This window comes from Monodelphis domestica, chromosome 2 (genome assembly GCF_027887165.1).
Source record: "Monodelphis domestica isolate mMonDom1 chromosome 2, mMonDom1.pri, whole genome shotgun sequence".
Classification (NCBI taxonomy): Eukaryota; Metazoa; Chordata; class Mammalia; order Didelphimorphia; family Didelphidae; genus Monodelphis; species Monodelphis domestica.
The window spans coordinates 529711363-529731988 of record NC_077228.1 but is presented as its reverse complement, the minus strand read 5'-3'; the positions used below and the strand labels follow the sequence as shown (position 1 = coordinate 529731988).

At 56.4% G+C, this 20626-nt stretch overlaps 1 protein-coding gene and 3 non-coding genes across 9 annotated transcripts; all 4 read left to right on the top strand.

Moving 5' to 3' along the window:
- Nucleotides 1–232: 232 nt before the first annotated feature.
- On the top strand, nucleotides 233–19759 carry EIF4G1 (eukaryotic translation initiation factor 4 gamma 1). 6 transcript variants are annotated; one of them, XM_056819890.1, is made up of 33 exons: nucleotides 233–371; nucleotides 2262–2319; nucleotides 2408–2501; nucleotides 2766–2852; nucleotides 3848–4024; nucleotides 4175–4274; nucleotides 5286–5398; nucleotides 6158–6250; nucleotides 6448–6514; nucleotides 6606–7487; nucleotides 7897–7988; nucleotides 8077–8263; nucleotides 8426–8559; nucleotides 8669–8839; nucleotides 8984–9172; nucleotides 9311–9508; nucleotides 9598–9744; nucleotides 10509–10745; nucleotides 10996–11100; nucleotides 11189–11348; nucleotides 11669–11769; nucleotides 11966–12068; nucleotides 12177–12279; nucleotides 12385–12617; nucleotides 12706–12824; nucleotides 12916–13088; nucleotides 13276–13401; nucleotides 13498–13579; nucleotides 18282–18380; nucleotides 18493–18627; nucleotides 18732–18813; nucleotides 18889–19029; nucleotides 19143–19759. In XM_056819890.1, exons 3-33 carry the CDS (start codon nucleotides 2442–2444, stop codon nucleotides 19322–19324), a joined length of 4878 nt encoding a protein of 1625 aa, XP_056675868.1. In that variant the 5' UTR covers nucleotides 233–371; nucleotides 2262–2319; nucleotides 2408–2441; the 3' UTR covers nucleotides 19325–19759. The 6 variants fall into 6 exon arrangements, with proteins under 6 accessions (XP_056675868.1, XP_056675871.1, XP_056675872.1 ...); XM_056819893.1 differs by lacking the exon at nucleotides 2408–2501; XM_056819894.1 differs by lacking the exon at nucleotides 3848–4024.
- On the top strand, nucleotides 7737–7813 carry LOC130457801 (small nucleolar RNA SNORD66). The gene has a single exon (XR_008917075.1). It is a non-coding gene; the product is annotated as a small nucleolar RNA SNORD66 (small nucleolar RNA).
- Nucleotides 10838–10914, top strand: LOC130457803 (small nucleolar RNA SNORD66). Its single transcript, XR_008917077.1, has one exon. It is a non-coding gene; the product is annotated as a small nucleolar RNA SNORD66 (small nucleolar RNA).
- Nucleotides 11519–11592, top strand: LOC130457802 (small nucleolar RNA SNORD66). The gene has a single exon (XR_008917076.1). It is a non-coding gene; the product is annotated as a small nucleolar RNA SNORD66 (small nucleolar RNA).
- Nucleotides 19760–20626: the final 867 nt, after the last annotated feature.

The window sequence follows — 20626 nt, the reverse complement described above, 5'->3', positions numbered from 1 at the left end:
TAGCGAGCTGGGAGATTCGGGCCGCCTAGCGGGGCCACGTGATCGCGTAGGCCTTTCCCCCTCCATTGCAGTGGGGGCGGGGAGAACTCTTCGCTGCGGCAGCGAAGGTGGGAGGGGGAAACGACGGCGTGACGGCGATGACGGCACACGCCGCGGCCGTCCCCAGCCCGGGCCCTGGCCAGCGCCACCCAGCCCCCTGCGCCGCGGCGGTCACGTGGCGGGCCGGGCCGCGCCTGCGCCTGCGCCTGCGCCTGCGCCTCGGGGAAGAGGCGGCGGCGGAGCCGGAGCGGTGTGCGGGAGCCGGAAATGGTCGTGGACGACGCCTGTGCGGCTGCGTGGGGCTCGGCCGCGCGGACTGAAGGAGACTGAAGGTAACGGCGCCATGTCCGGGCCCGAGCCGGGCCCCCTCCCCCCGGCATCCGCCGCCATCCGGCCTGGGGCCGCCCGCCCGACCCTGCCGCCGCCGGCTCCGGCCCGGCCCGGCCCCGCCCCGCCGCCCGCCCTCCCTCCGGGCCGGGCCCGGCCCGGCCCCGGCCCCGCGCTCAGCCCGGCCCGGCCCTGCCGCCCTCTCGCTAGCCTGCCCACGTGTGCCGGCCGCCCGCCGGGCCGGGTTGAGCGCGGGGGCCGGGAGCTGGGCCTGCTAAGCGCGGGGCCGAGCTGGGGCTGGGGCCGGGCGGGCGGCGGGGCGGGAAGTGACACGTTGTTCTCTGGTGCCGCCACCCGCCCAGCCCCGGGCTGGCCCGGCACGACCCGGCCCGACCCTTATCTGCCCCAGAGCCCGTCCGTCTGTCGGTCACACGTCCTCCCCCCTTCCCCCGCTCCTTGTCCGACCTCGGCCCAGCCCCACCGCCCCCTTTCCCGGCCCCTGCTCTAGAGGAGGAAGCGCTGTCCGTGGGCCCAGGCCCCTTTACTCATCCTATGGCACCCACCGTGGGCCAGGCCTGGGCCCCCCCCCTCCCAGGTACCCCATTCTCTGCTCTGTAAGAGGAAGCATTAAATATTTGGCACCTACTGTGTGCCAGGAAACCCTCTCAGGGCAGCCCCCCCCCCCCAATTCTCTACTTTGTAAGAGGAGGCATTAACTGTTTGGCACTTACCATGTGCCAGGCCCAGGGACCCCCTCTCTATGTTCCCCATTCTCAATTTTGTAAGATGAGGCGTTTGTTATTTGGCACTTAGTATGTACCAGACCCCAGGATCCCCTTTCTATAACTCTTAACCCTTGCTTTATTGAAGGAAGCATTTCTTATTTGTCACCTACAGTGTGCCAGGCCCAGGGCTCCCCTCTCTATACCCCCTATTTTCTGCTCTGTAAGAAGCATTAATTATGTGGCACCTACTGTGTGCCAGGCCCTGGGGCTCCCTCTTTTTACTTCTATTCTCTGTAAGAGAAGACATTCCCTGTTTGGCACCTACTATATGTCAGATACTGTGTTTTCTTCCCCCTTTTTGCTCTTTAGAGGGAAGCATTTTCTATTTAATACCTACTAGTGTGCCAGGCCTGGCCCCCTCCCCCCTGTCCTTTTTACTCTGTAAGAAGAACCATTTCTTGTTTAGTATCTACTGTGCACCCTCTAGATGTTGGGGCCCTCTATCCAATCTCTTTACTCTTGTAAGAAGCATTTCTTATTTAGCACCTACTGTGTGCCAGGCACTGTTTCCTTTTCTTGCCCTTTTCTCTCTCTCTCTCTCTCTCTCTCTCTCTCTCTCTCTCTCTCTCTCTCTCTCTCTCTCTCTGTGTCTCTGTGTCTCTCCGTCTCTCCGTCTCTCCCTCTCTCCCTCCCTCCCTCCTCCCATCCTCTTTGCTCTATTAAAATCTCCCCTTCCCAGGACTAACATGTCCTTAGGGTTTCTCCCTGGAAGAGCCTCCCTCCCTGACCTGGCTTGGCCTCAGGGCCTCCCCTTCTGGGCTTACTTCCCCAGTCCTTGTCTCCTTCTTCCCAGTAGGGAGCCAGTGTCAGTTCTGGTTCTGGGCCCTGAGCCTCTTTCCTGCTGATCTCCTAGTCCAGCCCCTGGACTCAGACCCTTGCTGGGGCCCAGCTGGCTCCCACAGAGGCTTTCTTTGCTACTCTGCTCTCCACATGCTTTCTTGAGAAGTCATTTTTCTTGGTGTGTCTTTTGCCTTTTCTGAGGTGTTGGGGTGGGGGGGGGTCTCCCTTTTTTGTTCCTGGAACTCCATGCCAGGGATACCTGGAATTTCCAGTCTGGTTGGTCTTTGGCTTCTTGAGCTGGGTTGACTCCCCCTCCCCTTCTAATCCTAGGCCCCTTGGATGCCCAGAGCCCATAGGCTACAGCGTGGATTGGTTGTTTCCTGAGGGGGTGAGTGAAGTGGGGAATAGGGGAGAGCTTTAGGGCCTTAGACTCCCTCCTGGCCTTTCTCTGACCCCCCCTCCCCTTTTCTCAACAGGTGCTGGGGGGACCCTGATGCGGCACCAAATGAAATGAATAAAGCTCCGCAGCCCACAGGCCCCCCACCTGCCCCATCCCCTGGCCTCCCCCAGGTAATAAGACCAAAAGGGGGAAGGCTGGGTCCAGGCCCAAAGTTGGGGGGGGTGTTCCGTGAAGAACAAGGCCCAGATCAATTCCCTACCTCCCACCCCTTAGGTTGAAGACAGAGTAGGCATAATGGGGAGGGAGGGAGGGGTCATGGCCTCCTGTCTTGGGGGAGCCCATTATCTAGCTTGCTGCTCTTGACCCTCATTGAACCCCCCCAACAGTTTCTCTTAGTTTCCCCTCTTGCTGAATTCTGGTCTTCCCCTTTTTAGCCGGCATTCCCCCCGGGGCAGACGGCACCGGTGGTGTTTAACCCGCCACCAGCGACCCAAATGAACACGCCTTCTCAGCCCCGACAGGTGAGGGTCTGTGGGGAGGCAGCTGGGGCCAGGGGTGGGGGCTGGGGCAGGGCCAGGAGAGTAGAGTGTTCAGGGCCTGGCTCCTCGCACCTGACTCTGATCTCTTCCAATCCTTGTTCTCCTGTGTCCCCTTACTCTTTTTCAGTGCATTATTTGATAATGAGTGCCCACAGGAGACACGCCTAGGTTATGGGGGTGACCCTAACGGGGAGCCCCACAGAGCTGGGAGCAGTGCACCTGGGGTGGCCCTAATGGAGCTTACATCTTTTCTGTCTCCTCTCTTCTCCTGGTGGTCGCAGTAGCTCTGGTCATTGTCCCTTGTTGCCACTCTAGCCCATGGGGGAGAGGAGCCCCATTTTTTCTCCCCTTCCCTGCTTCCTTCCTCCTAAGAAAGGATGCTTCTTTCCCTATTCTCCTCACTCCATCCCTGGCCACCTGGGGGATAATTCTCTTCTTTCCTGTCCCCATGTGCTCTCAGGGAGGATTCAGGTCTCTGCAGGTAATGCCTCTTGCCTGATCCTCGACCATCTCCTGGTCTCCCAGCCACGGGCGGGGCAGCAGGGCCAGGGACCTCTAGGGGGTGGGACGGGATAGCCGAGTCTCCACCTAGGGTGATAGCCAGCATAGTGCATGTGTAGGGGGCTTAGTTTTTATAGACCTTCTGGGGGATGGGAGAGAGGTCTGCATGTTAAAGCCACCTCCCTAGTGTCTTGGGGGCCAGAGCAGTGCATGCTGGTCTATGTTGCCTGGAAGGGTCAGGGCAGGCAGGTCCACTTTGGTCCTGAGAGGGGTCTTCCTTTTTAATGGTACCATGGGGAGTGCATGGCCCTCTGGCAGCGAGGCCAGAGGTGATGGCCAAGTCAGGCTGAGCTGGCTAGTGTCTAGCCCCCAGGGCTGGTTAGTGGAGCCCCCTGGCTGCAGCAGCCTCGTTTCTCATTGATGCTGGAGTGAGCCCTAACCCTTCCGTTTCCTTCCTCACCCTCCCCCCCCCCCAGCATTTCTATGCAAGCCGGGCTCAGCCCCCGAGTAGCGCAGCCTCCCGAGTACCGAGTGCAGCCCCTGCCAGGCCTGGCCCAGCTGCCCACGTCTACCCCGCGGGTTCCCAAGTGATGATGATCCCCTCCCAGATCTCCTATCCGCCCTCCCAAGGCGCCTACTACATCCCTGGACAGGTGAGGCAGGGATCTCCTATCCCCGGAAGTGGGACCTGAGCCATTCTCTTAATTTTGGTCTCCTGCCTGCCTGGCCCCACTTTTCCAGGATTCTGGCCCAAGAGTGTGGTCAGGGACTCATCCTCACTTCCTCTCCCCCTCACCCCCCAGGGCCGTTCCACGTATGTTGTCCCTACCCAGCAGTATCCAGTGCAACCAGGAGCCCCCAGCTTCTATCCTGGAGCAAGCCCCACTGAATTTGGGACCTACGGTAAGAGCAGGGAGAGAGAAGGGATGGGCTGGAGTGTGCCTGGGGAGCCTGCAAGGAGAGAATTCCTAGATTGTAAAAATAAGCTTTGGCCTTCAGTGTTGGGATCAAAGTGATGGGATTAATATTGGGGCTTAATGTTTAACAAATAGTGGGGGGTGGGAGGGAGTAGACTTTATCCTTCTGCCAAGAGACTTGGAGTCCTCCCCAGGGCAAGGAGTATTAGAGCAGGAGCTCCAGTGAGGGGCCTGCCAGCAGCACACGGCCCACAGGCAGGGGTTGGGGAGCTTAGCTGAATGAATGGATGGACAGACTGACATCTGTCTGTCAGTCTGTCCCCATTTGGCAGCTCTTGGGGGAAGGTGCTCCCTCCCTCCTCCCTCTCTCTCTTCCTCCCTCCCTCTCTCCCTAGTGTGGCCAAACTGACTCTTGGCCAGGCTGCCATTTCCTATTCTCTTTCTGTCCACACCTCTGCCAAAGGGCTTTAGAGCCAGGGGGAAATGGAGGGAGGGGCAGGGAGGGGCCCTCCAAAGTTGGTAAATCAGATTTGGTGTCCTCAGTCAGGGGTCTCTGGTCTTCTAGCACACATTGTCCTCGCTCCCTGGGTAGAAAAAAGGAAAGGGCATCCTTCCATAGGAGTCATTTGTTGATATTCTTGGGCCTCTGACCTAGGTTTGGAGCCTGGATGATTGGGGCTGGGGGGGTGTGTCTGTGTATGCGTGTGTGGGGTGCCTTCCATCCAGAGGTGTGTGTCAGGAATTCTTGTAAACGCAACTCAGACTGGTTCCCCGGCTTCTGTAGACGCTGAGTTCCCTGGGGGTGGGGGGCGGGGCAAGGGGCAAAGGCCCTGGTTCCCCTCTCCTCTCCTCTGCTCTCCTCCCCTCCTCTCCTGTGGGGAAGGCAAGTTCTGGGGGCCTGAGGGGTGCATGAGCCGGCGTCTCTGTCCATGGTTGGGTCCTGACTTTGCCCTCGCTCCTCATCCTTCCTACCCCTACCCGGCCCCCTCCTGCAAAGCCGGTGCCTACTACCCAGCCCAGGGTGTGCAGCAGTTTCCACCTGGCGTGGCCCCCGCCCCAGTCATGATGAACCAGCCACCTCAGATTGCTCCCAAGAGGGAACGAAAAACGGTGAGCCTCAGCACTGAGGGAGAATTGGGGATCTGGGAAGGAGGAGGCAAGGTCAGGTGGGAGCCAGGGCAGTGTGGGTCAGAGCAGGGGGATTCTGGGAGAAGGGTTCCAGCCAGGAGAGGAGGGGGGCAGGGGCAAGGGACCTCTGGAGCTAGAAAGCTGGGCAATGAATGTCCAGCTTTGAGGGGAGGGGTAAGGAGCCCCAGTCCGTGTTGGAAGGACCTGAGAGCCCGTGTTGATTTTTGTTTCTGGGGAATGATTTGTCATGTGTTGTGTGCCCCCACCCCCACCCGCCATGTCCTGGAAGCTCTCGCTAGCCTCCGCCTCTGCTCAGTCCTCCAGCCCTGGGCGTGGTGCCCAGAATGGGGTGCCAGGGCTGGGGAAGCCGCTGAGTCACTGTGGCTCCACCCCCTGGAGCCTGGGCCCTGCCCAGAGACCAGGCAATCCTTGGCCAGAATTGGGCTGTTTGAGGGCTGATCTGAGTCCCCAAGGTGGGAGGGAGGAGTCTGCTGTTGGCTTAGAGCATTGGGGGGGCAGTAGTGAGGGGGGGCATTGTGATGTACTGGGCGCTCTGTGAGGTCGAGGGTCTCGTGGGGGTGGGGGCTGCGACTCTAGGAGCAGGGTGCTTGGGTCAGCAGTGGAATTCAGGGGGTTACTGATATCTACCTACCTGTTTCCTAGTGGGGGAGGGGTGGAGTGGGGGCAGGGAGGAGAAGTGGGCTCCCCCTGCTCCCCACTCATCTTACACCCTTTTCCCAGATTCGGATTCGAGATCCCAACCAGGGAGGGAAGGATATCACAGAGGAGATCATGTCTGGGGCCCGGACCTCCTCCACTCCCACTCCTCCCCAGGTACTAATGGGTGTTACTACCTGACCCGAGCCTCAGGGCAAAGGGCTCCAGAGCTTTCTCCAGGATTCCCCTTTTCCCTAAAGTATCTCAGGCAGCAGCCGGCCCTGAGAGTCGGGAACCCTGGGAAGGGATGGGGAACAAGCAGCAGGGCTTGTGGGCTCCTTGGGACCAGCAGGTTGACCTTTTGCTTCTCACAGACAGGAGGAGGTCTGGAGCCTCAGGCCAACGGGGAGACTCCCCAGGTTGCTGTCATCGTCCGCCCGGGTAAGGAGGTGGTCTCTGTCGTCATTGACCGGGAGGGAAAGTGTGAGGAAAGGGACGCATGGTTAAGGGACTCCTTTTTTCTCTGTTACAGATGACCGGCCTCAGGGAGCAACCGTCGGGGGCCGGCCAGGGCTTGGCCCGGAGCACAGCCCCTCAGACTCTCCATCCCAGCCGTCCTCTCCTTCCCCAGCCCCGTCACCACCACCTCCAGTTTTACAACCAGGGCCTGAGCCGAGTCTCTCGGTCCTCCCCATTACCGAGGACACGATGACAGCCACGGTGATAATGCAGATGACTGTCGAGGAACCTGCCGCTGCTGCCACCGCCACCGCTGCCACCACTGACTCCACTGCCCATGAAGCCCCAGAGCTGCCCTGCCCTGCTCTCGCTCTCCAACAGCCCTGTGCCTCCCCCGGACCCTCCTCAGAGGCAGAAGTGACTAGTCCTCTACCAGCCCCTGAGCCTGCCCTTGCCCAGCCTCCCAGCCTCCTACAGCCTCCGGACACCGAGGTTTCTCCTGAGCCCAACGGCGTGGCCCCTGCGGAGGAGCCAGAGGCCCAGCTAGAGGTGGGCCAGGCTGAAGCGGTTCCTGTGCCGCCAACCCCCCCAGCCTGTCCCCAGGAATTCACACTTGTGGCCCCTACGGCCCAGCCAGAGGAGCTGCCCAACGGGGCCCCCTCTCCCCCTGCCATGGACCTGAGCCCTATTGCCGAGCCCGAGGAGCCGGCTGAGGAGGTGGCGGCGGCGCCAGCACCAGCGCCGGCACTGCCCACCCTCCCTGCCGACCTTCCCGGGCCACCTGCTGCACCTCCTGCCCAGGAGGAAGAGCTAGAGAATGAGGAGGAGGAGGAGGAGGAGGACGAGGAGGAAGGGGAGACTGAAGGGGAGAAGGGAGGAGAGGAATCGTTGCCCCCTGAGACCACCCCCACCCCAGCCCCCCTTCCCCAGAGCCTTGACGAGACGGCCACCCAAGGTGAGGGGTAGAGGGGTGGGATAGCCGTTCACGGACTCATATGCTCAGTTGCTGAAGCATCTGAGACTCTCCTTAGCTTGTTCTGTATGGAACACACCCAGTGGAATAGGTTTGGGAAGGGGAGGGGGCCATCAAGACGCCTGGAGGTGAGGCTGACATCATAGAGATGGCAGAGAGAGGGGGGCTAGGGCCTAGACAGGGAAAAAGAGGGGAGAGGTGGGGCCAGGCTAACAGGTGGGCTTTCTGGGTCTTCACTGATGAGATCCTGTTTGTGCCGTCGTGTCTGGGCCACTGAAGCCTTGTGATGGAGTTGAGGATCTGAGGAGACCCAGCCCTAAGGCAGAGCCTGGGCTGTTTTTGGAGGAGGGAGCAGTGTTTTAAAGCATTCTGGCCTTTGATCCCCCTTTAGTGGTGGCAATATCTGTGCCAAAGAAGAGACGGAGAATCAAGGAACTAAATAAGAAGGAGACCGTGGGAGACCTGCTGGACGCCTTCAAGGAGGTAAGTGGGGAGGCTAGGGCAGGATAGAAGCCTGTCAGCCCCAACAAGGGTAGGGATGGTCCTAGAGCCCAGTGTCCTGTGCCCACAGGTGAATGAGGGGGTGGCAGAGTCTGGAAATCAGTCCCCTGCAGAGAGTGCGCCAACCCCAGAGCCAGAGGGCAGCCCTGGGAGCCCCCGGCCTGAGGAAACAGAGGAAACCTGGGAGGAAAAGGAAGACAAGATTGACGATGCTGAGAACATCCAACCCGGAGACCAGAAGTACCAGTACAAGTCTGGTGAGCTTTAAGTAGAGCCGAGCTGGGCTGGGCTGGGCTGGGCTGGGCCAGGCTGTGCTTCCGTGCCAGTCTGCCAGCCTTCCTGCCCGCCACTGGGGGAGAGAAGCCAAGCTGGGAGGGAGCCACCACTTTTTAGAACCCCTCTCTCTTCCATGTTCTCAGATCAGTGGAAGCCTTTAAATCCAGAGGAGAAGAAGCGTTATGACCGGGAGTTCCTGCTTGGATTCCAGTTCATTTTTGCCAGTATGCAGAAGCCAGAGGGCCTGCCTCACATCAGTGATGTGGTGCTAGACAAGGTTGGTGTCGCTGGGTGGGCTCTTTGGCTGACTTGGGAGGAGCTGTGCCCAAGGCTGGGTGCCCCAGGGGCTCCTATCTCATTGCTGAAAGCTCCTCTTCCATGGCCAGGCGAACAAGACACCTCTTCGGCCACTGGACCCCACCCGCCTAACCATCATGAACTCTGGCCCTGACTTCACCCCATCTTTTGCCAACCTGGGTCGGCCCAACCTCAGTAATCGGGGCCCCCCAAGGGGAGGGCCTGGTGGGGGGCCAGGCAGTGAGCTACCCCGGGGACCGGTGAGTGAGAATGCTGGATTTGCTTTGTGGGCTGACTGAGCAATGGGTGGCTTGGGAAAATCAAGGCAGCTGAGAAGGCTTCCTGCCCAGCCTTGCTTGGGGTAACCCTATCCTATGGCCTTTCTCACCCGGCCCCGCTCTTAGCCGGCTGGCCTCGGCCCCCGGCGCTCTCAGCAGGGGCTTCGAAAGGAACCACGTAAGATCATTGCCACAGTCCTACTCAGTGAAGATGTGAAACTCAATAAAGCTGAGAAGGCCTGGAAGCCAAGCAGCAAACGGGGCCCCACCGAAAAGGACCGGGGAGAAGAAGATGCTGACGGCAGCAAAACCCAGGTGCCTGGGGCAGGGTGGTGGCATGGCGGTGCCCTGGGCTGACTTGCCCTGACTTCATCCTGAGACTTGCCTACCCTCTGCTCCTCTTCTTTGAGTACAAGGCCCTTGGGAGGCTCGCTGACCCTTTCTCCTTTCCAGGACCTGTTCCGAAGGGTGCGATCCATTCTAAACAAGTTGACGCCCCAGATGTTTCAGCAGCTAATGAAGCAAGTTCAGCAGCTGGCCATTGACACAGAGGAGCGCCTCAAAGGGGTCATCGACCTTATCTTCGAGAAGGCCATCTCGGAGCCGAACTTCTCTGTGGCCTATGCCAACATGTGCCGCTGCCTCATGGGGGTTAGTGCCGTTGCTTCCCCAAACCTGCTTCTCTGTCTTAGGGACTGCCCCCTCTTTCCCCTTCTAATACCTCTCTTCACTCCCCACAGTTGAAGGTGCCCACGACTGACAAACCCACGGTCACAGTCAATTTCCGGAAGCTGCTGCTAAACAGGTGTCAGAAGGAATTTGAGAAAGACAAAGATGACGACGAAGTATTTGAGAAAAAGCAGAAGGAGATGGACGAAGCTGCTACGGTGCGGGCCCAGGCATCTCCCTCCTTTAGAGCTATTGAGGCTCTGGGTGGGGTGGGAATTAAAGGCCCTGTGCTTCCCCCTTGGGTAGATAGGTCATTACTACCCCTTGTTCGGCTTAAAATGATCCCATACCTAGTCTCCAGCTCTCTATCCCAGTCCCTCTGCCCTGCTAACTGCTAGTACATATACCCACTTCTTCCATACTTTGTTAGTCAGAATCTTGGGCAGGTTCCCATTGTTGACCAAAGAAAGTCCAGACTTGGCTCAGCATCTGGGACTTTCCATAATTGGGCTCTGAGCTATTTTCCACCATTATCTCACGTTCTTTCCCTTCGTATAATTAGGGCTTCAACTAGAGGGTATCCTGTAATGTGCTTCATGGGCTTGTAGTCCTTTAAGCTAGCCCTCTCTCAGGGAGATGGTCCTCTTCCTCTGGAACTCTTTGGGCTCTTTGAGCCAAGTGGGACTTTTCCCTCTTTCAGTCACATAATTTGTAGTGCCTAAATGCTCCCATTCCTTTTTCTTTATAGTCACGTACAGGTCTTTTCCCTACTAGAGATATCTGGGCCTGTCTCCTTCACTTCTACAGTGGTAGCTTCATAAAATGCCTCTCCCTCAGTCTCTGGCATGGTCCTTTGTATATGGAGCTCAGTAGTTGATGTTAGATCCAGAGGCAAAGGGAGGGGAGGGCAAGGCTAGTTGCTTCTTATGATCTAACTCATTTCTGATCTCATCACCCTCCCACCCCCCCATGTGGCTTTCAGGCCGAGGAACGGGGTCGCCTGAAAGAGGAGCTTGAAGAAGCCCGAGACATAGCCCGGAGACGCTCCCTGGGCAACATCAAGTTCATTGGGGAGCTATTTAAGCTGAAGATGCTAACTGAGGCCATCATGCATGACTGCGTGGTCAAGTTGCTGAAGAACCATGATGAAGAGTCCCTTGAGTGCCTTTGCCGCCTGCTCACCACCATTGGCAAAGACCTTGACTTTGAGAAGGCCAAGGTAGGGAGCCAGGGATGAGGGCAGTGCTAGGAAGTGTGGGTTCACAACTGATGAAGATAGTGCAGGGCTGATGGGATATAGGAGGCTGGGTTCTCCACTGATGACCACCTATTTGGGCCGTTGTGTCTGGGCCACTGAGTTTTGTTGATGGAACTGAGGTTCTGAGGAGAGGCCACCTTGAAGGGGTTTAGGGTCTTTTGTGGAGAGGCCAGCCACTTTCTCTCTGAGCGTTGTGCCACCTCCTCTTTAGCCCCGAATGGATCAGTATTTCAACCAAATGGAGAAGATCATCAAGGAGAAGAAGACTTCGTCCAGAATCCGGTTTATGTTGCAGGATGTGCTGGATCTCCGCAGAGTAAGTGTGGTCCAGGCTGGCCTCTCCTTGTCCATTTCTAGAGTCCATTCTGTTCATTTTTCCTGAGCTGGCCTCCCTGTCTTTGTAGAGCAACTGGGTCCCACGCCGGGGAGACCAGGGCCCCAAGACTATCGACCAGATTCACAAGGAGGCAGAGATGGAGGAACACCGGGAACATATCAAAGTCCAGCAGCTCATGGCTAAGGGAGGGGATAAGCGCCGGGGCCCTCCAGGACCTCCTCCAGGCAGTGAGTCCATGGGGTTGATGTAGGGCTTTTTTGGTCTCTGGCTTAGGAGCAATGAGATGCTAGAAGGGAATGGGGGGTGGGTGGGGGGGTGGGCTGCTGCCACTGTACTTGACCTGCCTTTCAAGAAAGTTCACTTGTCAAGGAGAGGTATGGGGCATGGGAGTAGGACTCTCCAGTGATGACCTTTTGAGTACCATGTGTCTGGGCCACTGAGATACTGTGATGGAGCTGAGGTTCTGAGGAGAGTTGAAGCTGCCTGTAGCCAAGGACCACTTTGGTTTGGACTCTTGGTTTGGTGCTAATTGGTACCCTCTTTCTAGGCCGAGGGGGTTTGGTCGTGGATGATGGAGGCTGGAATACCGTCCCTATCAGCAAAGGCAGCAGACCCATTGATACCTCCCGAATCACCAAGATCACAAAGGTTGGAAGACACAGTGAAAAGCGTGTTGATTTAGGGATTGTTGTGGGTGAATAGGGGAGAGGAGGAGGAGAGACAGCTGATCTTTTCACCTTGTGAATTTAGACTTTTTTTACTTGATGAAGTTGGGTGGAGCTGGGCCTTGGGGCAAGGGCCACCCCAGATCCATGACCCTGTTCTCCTGTCTGGAACTCCTTAGCCTGGATCCATTGACTCCAACAACCAACTCTTTGCCCCTGGGGGACGTCTGAGCTGGGGCAAAGGCAGCAGTGGGGGCATGGGAGCCAAGCCCTCAGACTCAGGTATGAACACAGGGGCCAGGGGCACTCATGATGAATGTGGAGGCCTTTGAAAGGGGTCCTGGGACTAGAAAGGAGAGGGTTTGTATTTTTGGGCTCTTGTCTTTCCAGCCTCTGAGACAGCCCGCCCATCCACTAGCACCTTGAATCGTTTCTCTGCCCTGCAACAGGCAGCACCCCCAGAGAGCACAGATGCACGGCGGGTGGTACAAAGGTAAGGCCTCCATTGCTGGGGGAATGCCCTGTTGCATTCCCTGTTCCTCTCTGGGTGTGGGAGGGCCCAGCTTTTGTGCCAAGCCTCAGCTGACCCTTCTTACAGGAGCAGTCTGAGCAGGGAACGTGGAGAGAAAGCTGGGGATCGAGGAGATCGCCTGGAGCGTAGTGAGCGGGGAGGGGAACGTGGGGACCGCTTGGACCGAGCTCGGGCCCAGATCCCCAAACGTAGCTTTAGCAAAGAGGTGGAGGAGCGAAGCCGAGAGCGACCTCTCCAACCGGAGGGTCTACGCAAGGCAGCCAGCCTGACTGAGGAGCGTGACCGAAGTCGGGACACAGGTGAGGGCAAGTTGGGGCTTGGGGGCTAACTAAGAGGCCAGCTAAGTCAGGGACCCCTCCACCTCCCTATCCATCTCTCTCTCTGCAGTGAAACGGGAGGGTGCCACGGCCTCTGCTGGTCCCCCCAAAGCTGCACTGTCTGAGGAGGAGCTAGAGAAGAAGTCCAAAGCCATCATCGAGGAGTTCCTGCACCTCAATGACATGAAGGTGAGGCAGGGGTGGGCAGGGAGGGGCAGCTCCCAGGTGGAGGCGCTGCCATGGGCCCGGGCCCACCTGATTCCCTCCATCATGCCTCCAGGAAGCGGTACAGTGTGTGCAGGAACTGGCCTCCCCGTCACTGCTCTTCATCTTCGTTCGGAACGGCATCGAGTCGACCCTGGAGCGCAGCACCATTGCCCGGGAACATATGGGCCAGCTGTTGCACCAGCTCCTCTGTGCTGGTCACCTCACTACTAGCCAATATTATCAAGGGTAAGCCTGCCTGCTCCTCTTCCCAGGGGTCAAGGGAGGCTGCCACCCCCCCCCCCCCCCCCCCCCCACACACACAACGAGGTCTGCTCACTTTTTCAGCATCTTGGGGCAGCCACTGCAGGTGTGGCAAATTGGATGTGTGGCTGGCTGCCTCTGGGTGGAGGGTCCTCACTCCTGGTCTTTGCAGGCTCCATGAGATTCTGGAAGTGGCTGAAGACATGGAGATTGATATCCCTCATGTGTGGCTGTACTTGGCAGAACTAGTGACGCCGATCCTTCGGGAAGGTGGGGTGCCCATGGGGGAATTTTTCAGGTAATTGGCCTTTGTGTTCCTAAACTCCCCAAAGGAATGTGCCAGGCTTGGTGATGTGGTGAAGTGACCCAAGTCTGGCCTTCTCTGTCCCCACAGGGAAATCTCAAAGCCGCTGAAAGCCCTAGGCAAAGCTTCTCCCCTGCTACTGGAGATCCTGGGGTTACTGTGCAAAAGTGTGGTGAGTAGGGAATTCTGGGAGCAGGGATGGAGATAGGCTCCTTGGGCCTTGGTGGGAAGGTATTCAGTGGGCATGCTGAGCCAGGGGTCCCCTCCCCCTCCAGGGCTGCCCACATGCCTTTAGGGGGAGTGGAGGCTACAGTCAGACTTAACTTGATGTGGGCGTACACTGCCATCTCTATTCTCCACACTATAGGACAAAGGTTAGCATTAGTGTCCAGAGGACCTGGGCTCAAATCCCATCTTGGCCAGGCATGTCACCAACTTTCTGTGAAAGTGCTGTAAAAAGAAGGGCTAGATGCTGTCACTCTTGGAGGGGAGGCAGGTCCTGGATTCCTGGATGATCTTACTCCCCATGTTCATCATCTTAGGTCTCTTTGACCTCTTTCTAGATGAGGAAATTGAGGAAGGTGCCCTGAGGTTCCTTCCAGCTTGAAATTCATGTTGTTTTGGTCAACAGTTAGGGGGCAAGTAAATACAAGAAGCTGAAAAGCTCATGAGGGAAAAGACTTCCTGAACGGAGCAATTGGGTCTTGGTTTTCAGGAAGACATGGGCAGGGAGGGATCCTCTCTAGGGTGTTCTCTAGGTTTTCTTCCTGATTGTCCCTGTCATCCATATATATATTCCCCCTTCCTGTCCCCTTGGGGGGCCTCCCATTTTTGTGCTGGGCTCTCTTGGTGACCTCCTCAGCTCCTGATCACAATACATTTGTCCCTAGTGACTCCCGAGCTCCATTGGGACATTGCCATCTGTGTTGTGTTGGTGTCTCAAATTCAGCATGCAAAATGAGCTCAGTTTGTTTTCCCTCAAAGCTAATCCTTCTGAATGCCCCTCTTTCTGTTGAGGCTCCCCCATCTTTCTCAGCTTTGTAGCCTCAGCCACCCTTTATAAGAGTGCCAATGTGTTTTCCCAAATTGAGGGTCTCACTATGTCATTCCCCTCCTCAACAAGTTCTGGTGACTCCCTGTTATTTCCCCCAGGATGCCATGGAAGGCTCTTCCTCTGGCTTTTCAAATCCTTCACAGCTTGGCCTCACCTTGGCACCGGTCCAGCCACATTGGCCTTGGTGTTCTTCAAACACAGCATTCTACCTCCCATCTCACCATGTTGATTCTGGCTCTCCTCTGCTTTTTTGCCTCTCAGAACTCCTTAACTCCTTCAAAACTGCTCAAATGGCATTTTCTCTATGAAGACTTCTTAAGGCCCCTGTGGCAGGGTGGGGGGCATCCCATCTGAAATTGTTTTGTCTTGAGTCTTTATTTGCCAGTGTGCTCCCCCCCCCCCCCCATTGTGATAGGGTGCCCTAGTGTGTGGCACTTAGGACATGGTTCTCAGTTGAAGAAGTTATCACAGGTGTGGGAAAAGATCCCTCAAGAAGTGGATGAACTTGCTGTCTAGCCAGTGGGAAGCTGGGATTTGACTGGGCACTTCACAAAGCAAAACTCCACAACGTCCTTCCACATGGAGTTCCCATGACTGGTGGGGAACATGTGTCACCTTGAACTCTTGTTCTGGAAAGAGACCCACTTGGTCCTCTCTGTGGGTGCCTACAGCATCCTTGCTATAGAAGGATTTATTAATGACTAGCCGGGTTTGAGTGGTAAAAAAATGAAAAGTTGCCTCTGCCCTCAAGTTGCTTATATTCTACTGGGAGAAACAACTTGTGTGTAAATAGTGAGGTCTATACCTGTTCACTTGAGACAGCCATGGGAACCCAAAGGAGCTTCCCATAGGAGAGGGTAACCTGTGTCTTCAAGGAAGCAGAAGTAATGGGAGAGCAGGAGGTGTCAGACAGGACCCTGGGTCAGCACTGCCCACCATGTCACCCACCTGGCCAGTGAATTAGCCACATGGTGAGGAATGGTGAAGAGAGTTTGGGTTTTATTGGTGTGGCACTGGGGAACGACATAATCCATTTTGTTCCTTAGAGACATGAGTTTGGTGGCTGTGAGCCTGGATGGATGAGAGGATGAGACCGATATCAGGGAGACAGACCACTCAGGAGACCAGCCATGGTCTAGGCAAGAGGCCAGGAGGCTAGTGGCTGTGTGACTCAAGGATGTGTTTGGAGGAGAGTGGCTGCCTAGGTCAGGGGAAAGAGGAGGTGGTGGGGACCATGACAGAGTGGTAGACCCAGTGGGAAGGTGGAGCAATAATGTCAGTCATTAAGAATCGGGTTCTGACTTGGGTTCTAATGTGTTACTGTTGTGGAGGCATCTGGGCTCAAGCCCATGCCCTCTGGGCATTGGTCATTGACAGTCATCATGGCTCCTGTCAGTGACAGCCCATGACAGAAAACTAGCAGCAGGGAGGACGAAACTCTCTCATATTCTTTTGGATATGGCACATGATGTCAATCCAAGGTCTCGACTGCCAGCTCTCATTTCTCCTAGCTCTACGCTTTGCTATGTCCCAGTTCACAAAGGTCTAACTGGTTTCCTCCCAAATGTCCTTGTCCTCATTTCTAATGGCACAGTAAGAGCCCATTACCTTTACAGCGCACGTTTGGGTCTGACCACTCTTCGATGGCTTCCAGTTTGAGGCTGCCAGAAAAATTTTGTAGAGAGCTTTTTCCTTCTTTGAGGGATTGTAAATCTAGTGATGGGAAAGCTGGGACACGGGACTGTATATTGTAGTAAAACTTTGTAGGCCTAATTCCTTTTCCCCCTTGGCCACTATATTAAATTTTTTTAGTTGTATTATATATATATATATATTATTTTTTTTAGTTAGTAAACACAACTTTTAACAATCAGTTTCTTTAAATTTTGAGTTCCATAGTCTTTCTTCCCCTCTCCCTCCTTGAGAAGTTGAGCAATTTACTATATCTTCACTCAAATAAAAGATTCCATATTGGTCATGTTGCAAAGGAAACTAGACAAAGCCCAAGAAAAATAAAGTAAAACTAATATGTTTTGATCTGCATTCTGATTCTAATCAGTTAGTTCTTTGTCTGGGGGTGGAGAGCATTCTTTGTCAGAAGTCCTTCATAGTTGTCCTGGATCATTAACATTGTATTGCTGAGCCTCCCTCGCTAAGTCTGTCACATTTGATTGATCCTCGGTATTGCTGTTACTGTACAGTGTTCTTCTGGTTCCACTTATTTCACTCTGCATCAGTTCAGGAAGGTCTTTCTGAAATCACCCTGCTCCTCATTTCCTTACAGCATAGTAGTGTTCCATTACCATAATATACCACAATTTGTTCAATCCTCAAGTTCAATTTGCAATTCTTTGCCACTACAAAAGGAGCTGCTAAAAATATTTTGGTACAGGTAGGTCCTATTCCCTTATCTCTAGTCTCCTTAGGGTGTAGATTCAGTAGTGCTATTGCTGGGTTAATGGGTATGTGTAGTTTTATGGCTCTTCTAGTGTGGTTACAAGTTTCTCTCCAGAATGATTGTCAGTTCACAGTTCCTTCAACAGTTTTTATCCCAATTTTCCCACATCTCTCCCCCCCCCCAACATTTATCATTTCCCTTTTCTGTCATGTTAGCCAATCTGATAGGTATGAGACTACCTCAGAGTTGTTTTAATTTTCATTTCCCTAATTTTTGGAGCTTTTCTTTTGAAAACAGCCTGTTCGTGTCCTTTGGCCATTTGTTGTTGGAGAATGGCTTCTATTATAAATTTGACTCAGTTCTCTATATATGAGAAATTAAACCCTTTTTCAGAGAAACTTGCATTAGAAATTCTCTCTCCCCCTCCCCCAATTTTTCTGCTTTCCATTCTAAATTTGGCTGCATTGGTTTTGTTTGTGCAAAACCTTCATGTAATCAAAATTGTTTTGTCTCATAAATTTCTGTCTTATTTGGTCATAAGTTTTTCCCTAATCCATAAATCTGACAGGTAAACTGTTCGATGCTCCCCTAATTTGCTTGTGATATCCCCCTCAATGCTTAAATCATGTACCCATTTTGAACGTGTCTTGCTGGATAGTGCAAAATGTTGGTCTGTACCTACTTGCTGCCAAATTGCTTTCTAGTTTTCCCAGCAATTTTGTTGCCAAGTTCTTAGACCCCAACCGTGAATCTTTGGTGTTATCAAACACTAGTTTGCTGTGGTCTTTTGCTACCTGTTTGTGGGCCAGATTGCAGATTCTTTTCCAGAAAGGCTGTGCCATCCCCTAGCCTGGGTTCGCATAGCTCTTGCATTGGTGATTTTAGAGAATTGTTTTCATGTGATTGTTGATAGCTTGTGCTTCTTCCTGTGAAAGCCACCATCATTTATCATTTGAGGAAAGGCTCTTGCTCTTGCTCATTTGCATCCATTCCTTGGGTCTTGGATGAGACCTTTTATCAGAGAAACTTGTAGATTTTCCCAGTTTTCTATTTCCCTTCTAACAGTTAATTCATTGTTTCACTCTCCTATTGTGGGGGCTGTTAAGTGGCTCCATGGAGATGGGGAGCATCTGGGTTCAAATCAAGTCACTTAACCCCAGTTGCCCAGCCCTCGCCACTCTTCTACCTTGATAAAATTGTCCATTTTAGCTAATGTTAATCCTCTTCATGAATTCCTACCTTGCTCTAGACCTGAAAGGTAAACATCTCTGATACCTTCTCTGGATCCCTTTGGAACTTCAGCTCAGCGTAGGGTGTGAGGTGTTGGGGCTGCTGTCCAGTTTTTAGGGAGAGGTTCTGGGAGGACTGGGCTTGGGACGGGGCAGCACCAGGGGGCTGAAGAGCTCTTGCCTTTTATTTCAGGGTCACAAAAAGGTTGGGGCGCTGTGGCGAGAGGCTGGCCTCAGCTGGAAAGAGTTCCTGCCCGAGGACCAGGACATCGCTGCCTTTGTCACTGAGCAGGTAGGCGGAGGCGGCAGGGCTCCTTGCCACAGAGCTGGCCCAGACCCTCACCCACGTCTTGTTGGCTCGCTGCCCCTCCCCCTCCCCTGACTCTCTGAACTTTGGGTCCCAGAAAGTGGAATACACGCTGGGAGAGGAGTCGGAGCCACCCAGCCGGCGAGAGCTGTCCCCCGACGAGCTGAGCCAGCAGCTGAAGAAGCTGCTCAAGGAGAGCCCCAACAACCAGCGCATCTACGACTGGATCGAGGTGGGGAGAGAGCTGGGCTCTGGTGGGGCCGGACAGATGGACGGGTGGGTAGCCCGTTGAGGCTGGGCTCAGCCTCACCTGCTTTGCTCTTTTCTCCTCCATAGGCCAACCTGAGCGAGCAGCAGGTGGCCTCCAATACCCTGGTCCGAGCGCTCATGACGGCCGTCTGTCATTCAGCCATCATCTGTAAGGGGGGAAGCTGGCTGGGGGGGGGGGTCAGGCCCCCGGGAGGGCCCAGCTCAGTGACTGTCTCCTTCCCAGTCGAGTCCCCCCTGCGGTTGGATGTGGCCGTGCTGAAAGCCCGAGCGAAGCTTCTCCAGAAATACGTGAGCGATGAGCAGAAGGAGCTGCAGGCACTCTATGCCCTCCAGGCCCTGGTGGTCACCCTGGAGCAGCCAGCCAGTAAGGGGGGGGGGGGCTGGCAGCCACTGAGCACTCTTGTCTGTCTCCTCCCTTCTGTCCCCCCTCCTGTCTGGCTGGGCCCCAGGTGACCAGGTCTCTCTCCCTCCCCGCAGACCTCCTGCGCATGTTCTTCGACGCACTCTACGACGAGGATGTGGTCAAAGAGGAGGCCTTCTACAGCTGGGAGAGCAGCAAGGACCCCGCTGAGCAACAGGGCAAGGGGGTGGCCCTCAAGTCTGTCACTGCCTTCTTCACGTGGCTGCGTGAGGCCGAGGATGAATCTGACCACAACTGAGGGCGGGGCCGGCCAGGGGCCGGGGGTGGCCAGGCCGCCCAATGGACACGCAGACAGCCGGCCGCACAGACTGCAGGGGGGGCTGCGGCGTGCGCCTGTAGCGCGGTGTGTGTCTGAGCTAATAAAGTGGTGGCTGATGAGGCAGGATGGCTTGGGGCTGCCTGGGCCCCCCCCTTCCAGGACGATGCCAGGCGCCCCTCCCCCTGGGGGCATAGAGATATATTATATATAAAGTCATAAAATTGGTGTGGGGGTGGGGTACCACCGCCTACCCCTGGGGTCCTTTTTTTTATTTTAAGAAAATCACTTTTGGGACGGCCGTCCTCGCTGCTGGGGGCGTTCCGCCCCAGCCCCCCGCACCTCCTCTGCTACCGCCTGGGCAGGGGGAGAAGGGGGGGCACGGTGCCTGTAATTATTAAACATGAATTCAATTAAGTGCGATGCCTCTCTGCTTTGTGCCCCACTCTCCCTGGAGGGGGCCCTGGCCACTGCCCTCTGCACTGGGGGCTGCCCGGCCCTGGGCAGTGGTCCACCAGGGTGGTTGGAGAGCCGGCCTGGGCCTCGCTTTCCCCGTGCCAGGGCCAGGGGAGCCGGACCCAGATCGGTTTCTCGCCGCCCCGCCTGGGACTGGTGGCCAGGGAGAGGCCTGTGCCCTCCAGGGTCGGGGTGGGCAGTCCCAAGGAGAGGGCGCTGGCGTCGTCCTCCTGGCCAGGTCCTTGGGGGCCACAGTGACGGCGGCAGTGGGTGGCGGCGGCTTGGCCGGCGCGGCTCCCTCCGCCGTGACGTCAGCCCCGCTCCCCGCCCTCCCGGGCCCGCTGGCGTCACGGAGCCCGCCCCCAGCCCTGACGTCTCCCCCGCGCCCCCACTCTCCGGGCTGCCGGCGGACCAGCGGCCCCTCCCTTCCCCTCCTGCCCCCCTCCCTCCCGGGCCTCGGGAAGGTGATGGCCCGCGGCCCCAGCTGAGCCTCCGCGGGGCCCTCCCCGGCCATGGGCTGCATCGGCTCCCGGAGCCCCGCGGGTAAGAGGGGGCGGCGGGCTGCCGGTTGCGGCGCGGATGGGGGCGGGGTAGGGGGGGGGACCAGCCTAGGGCGGCGCGGCGCCCCGCCGCGGAGGCTCCCGGACAGGTGGGCCCGAGGGATGCAGGATCGCAGGGGGCCGGAGCCTGGGCCCCGGGAGGAGGGGGGAGGAGCAGGAGGGGAAGGCGGGGGCTGGCTTCCGCGCCTCTTACCTGGCCGCGCGCCGCGAACGCTGTGGCCCTCGAGCTGGCCAGGCCCACCCACCGGAGGGGGGATGAGATGGGCTC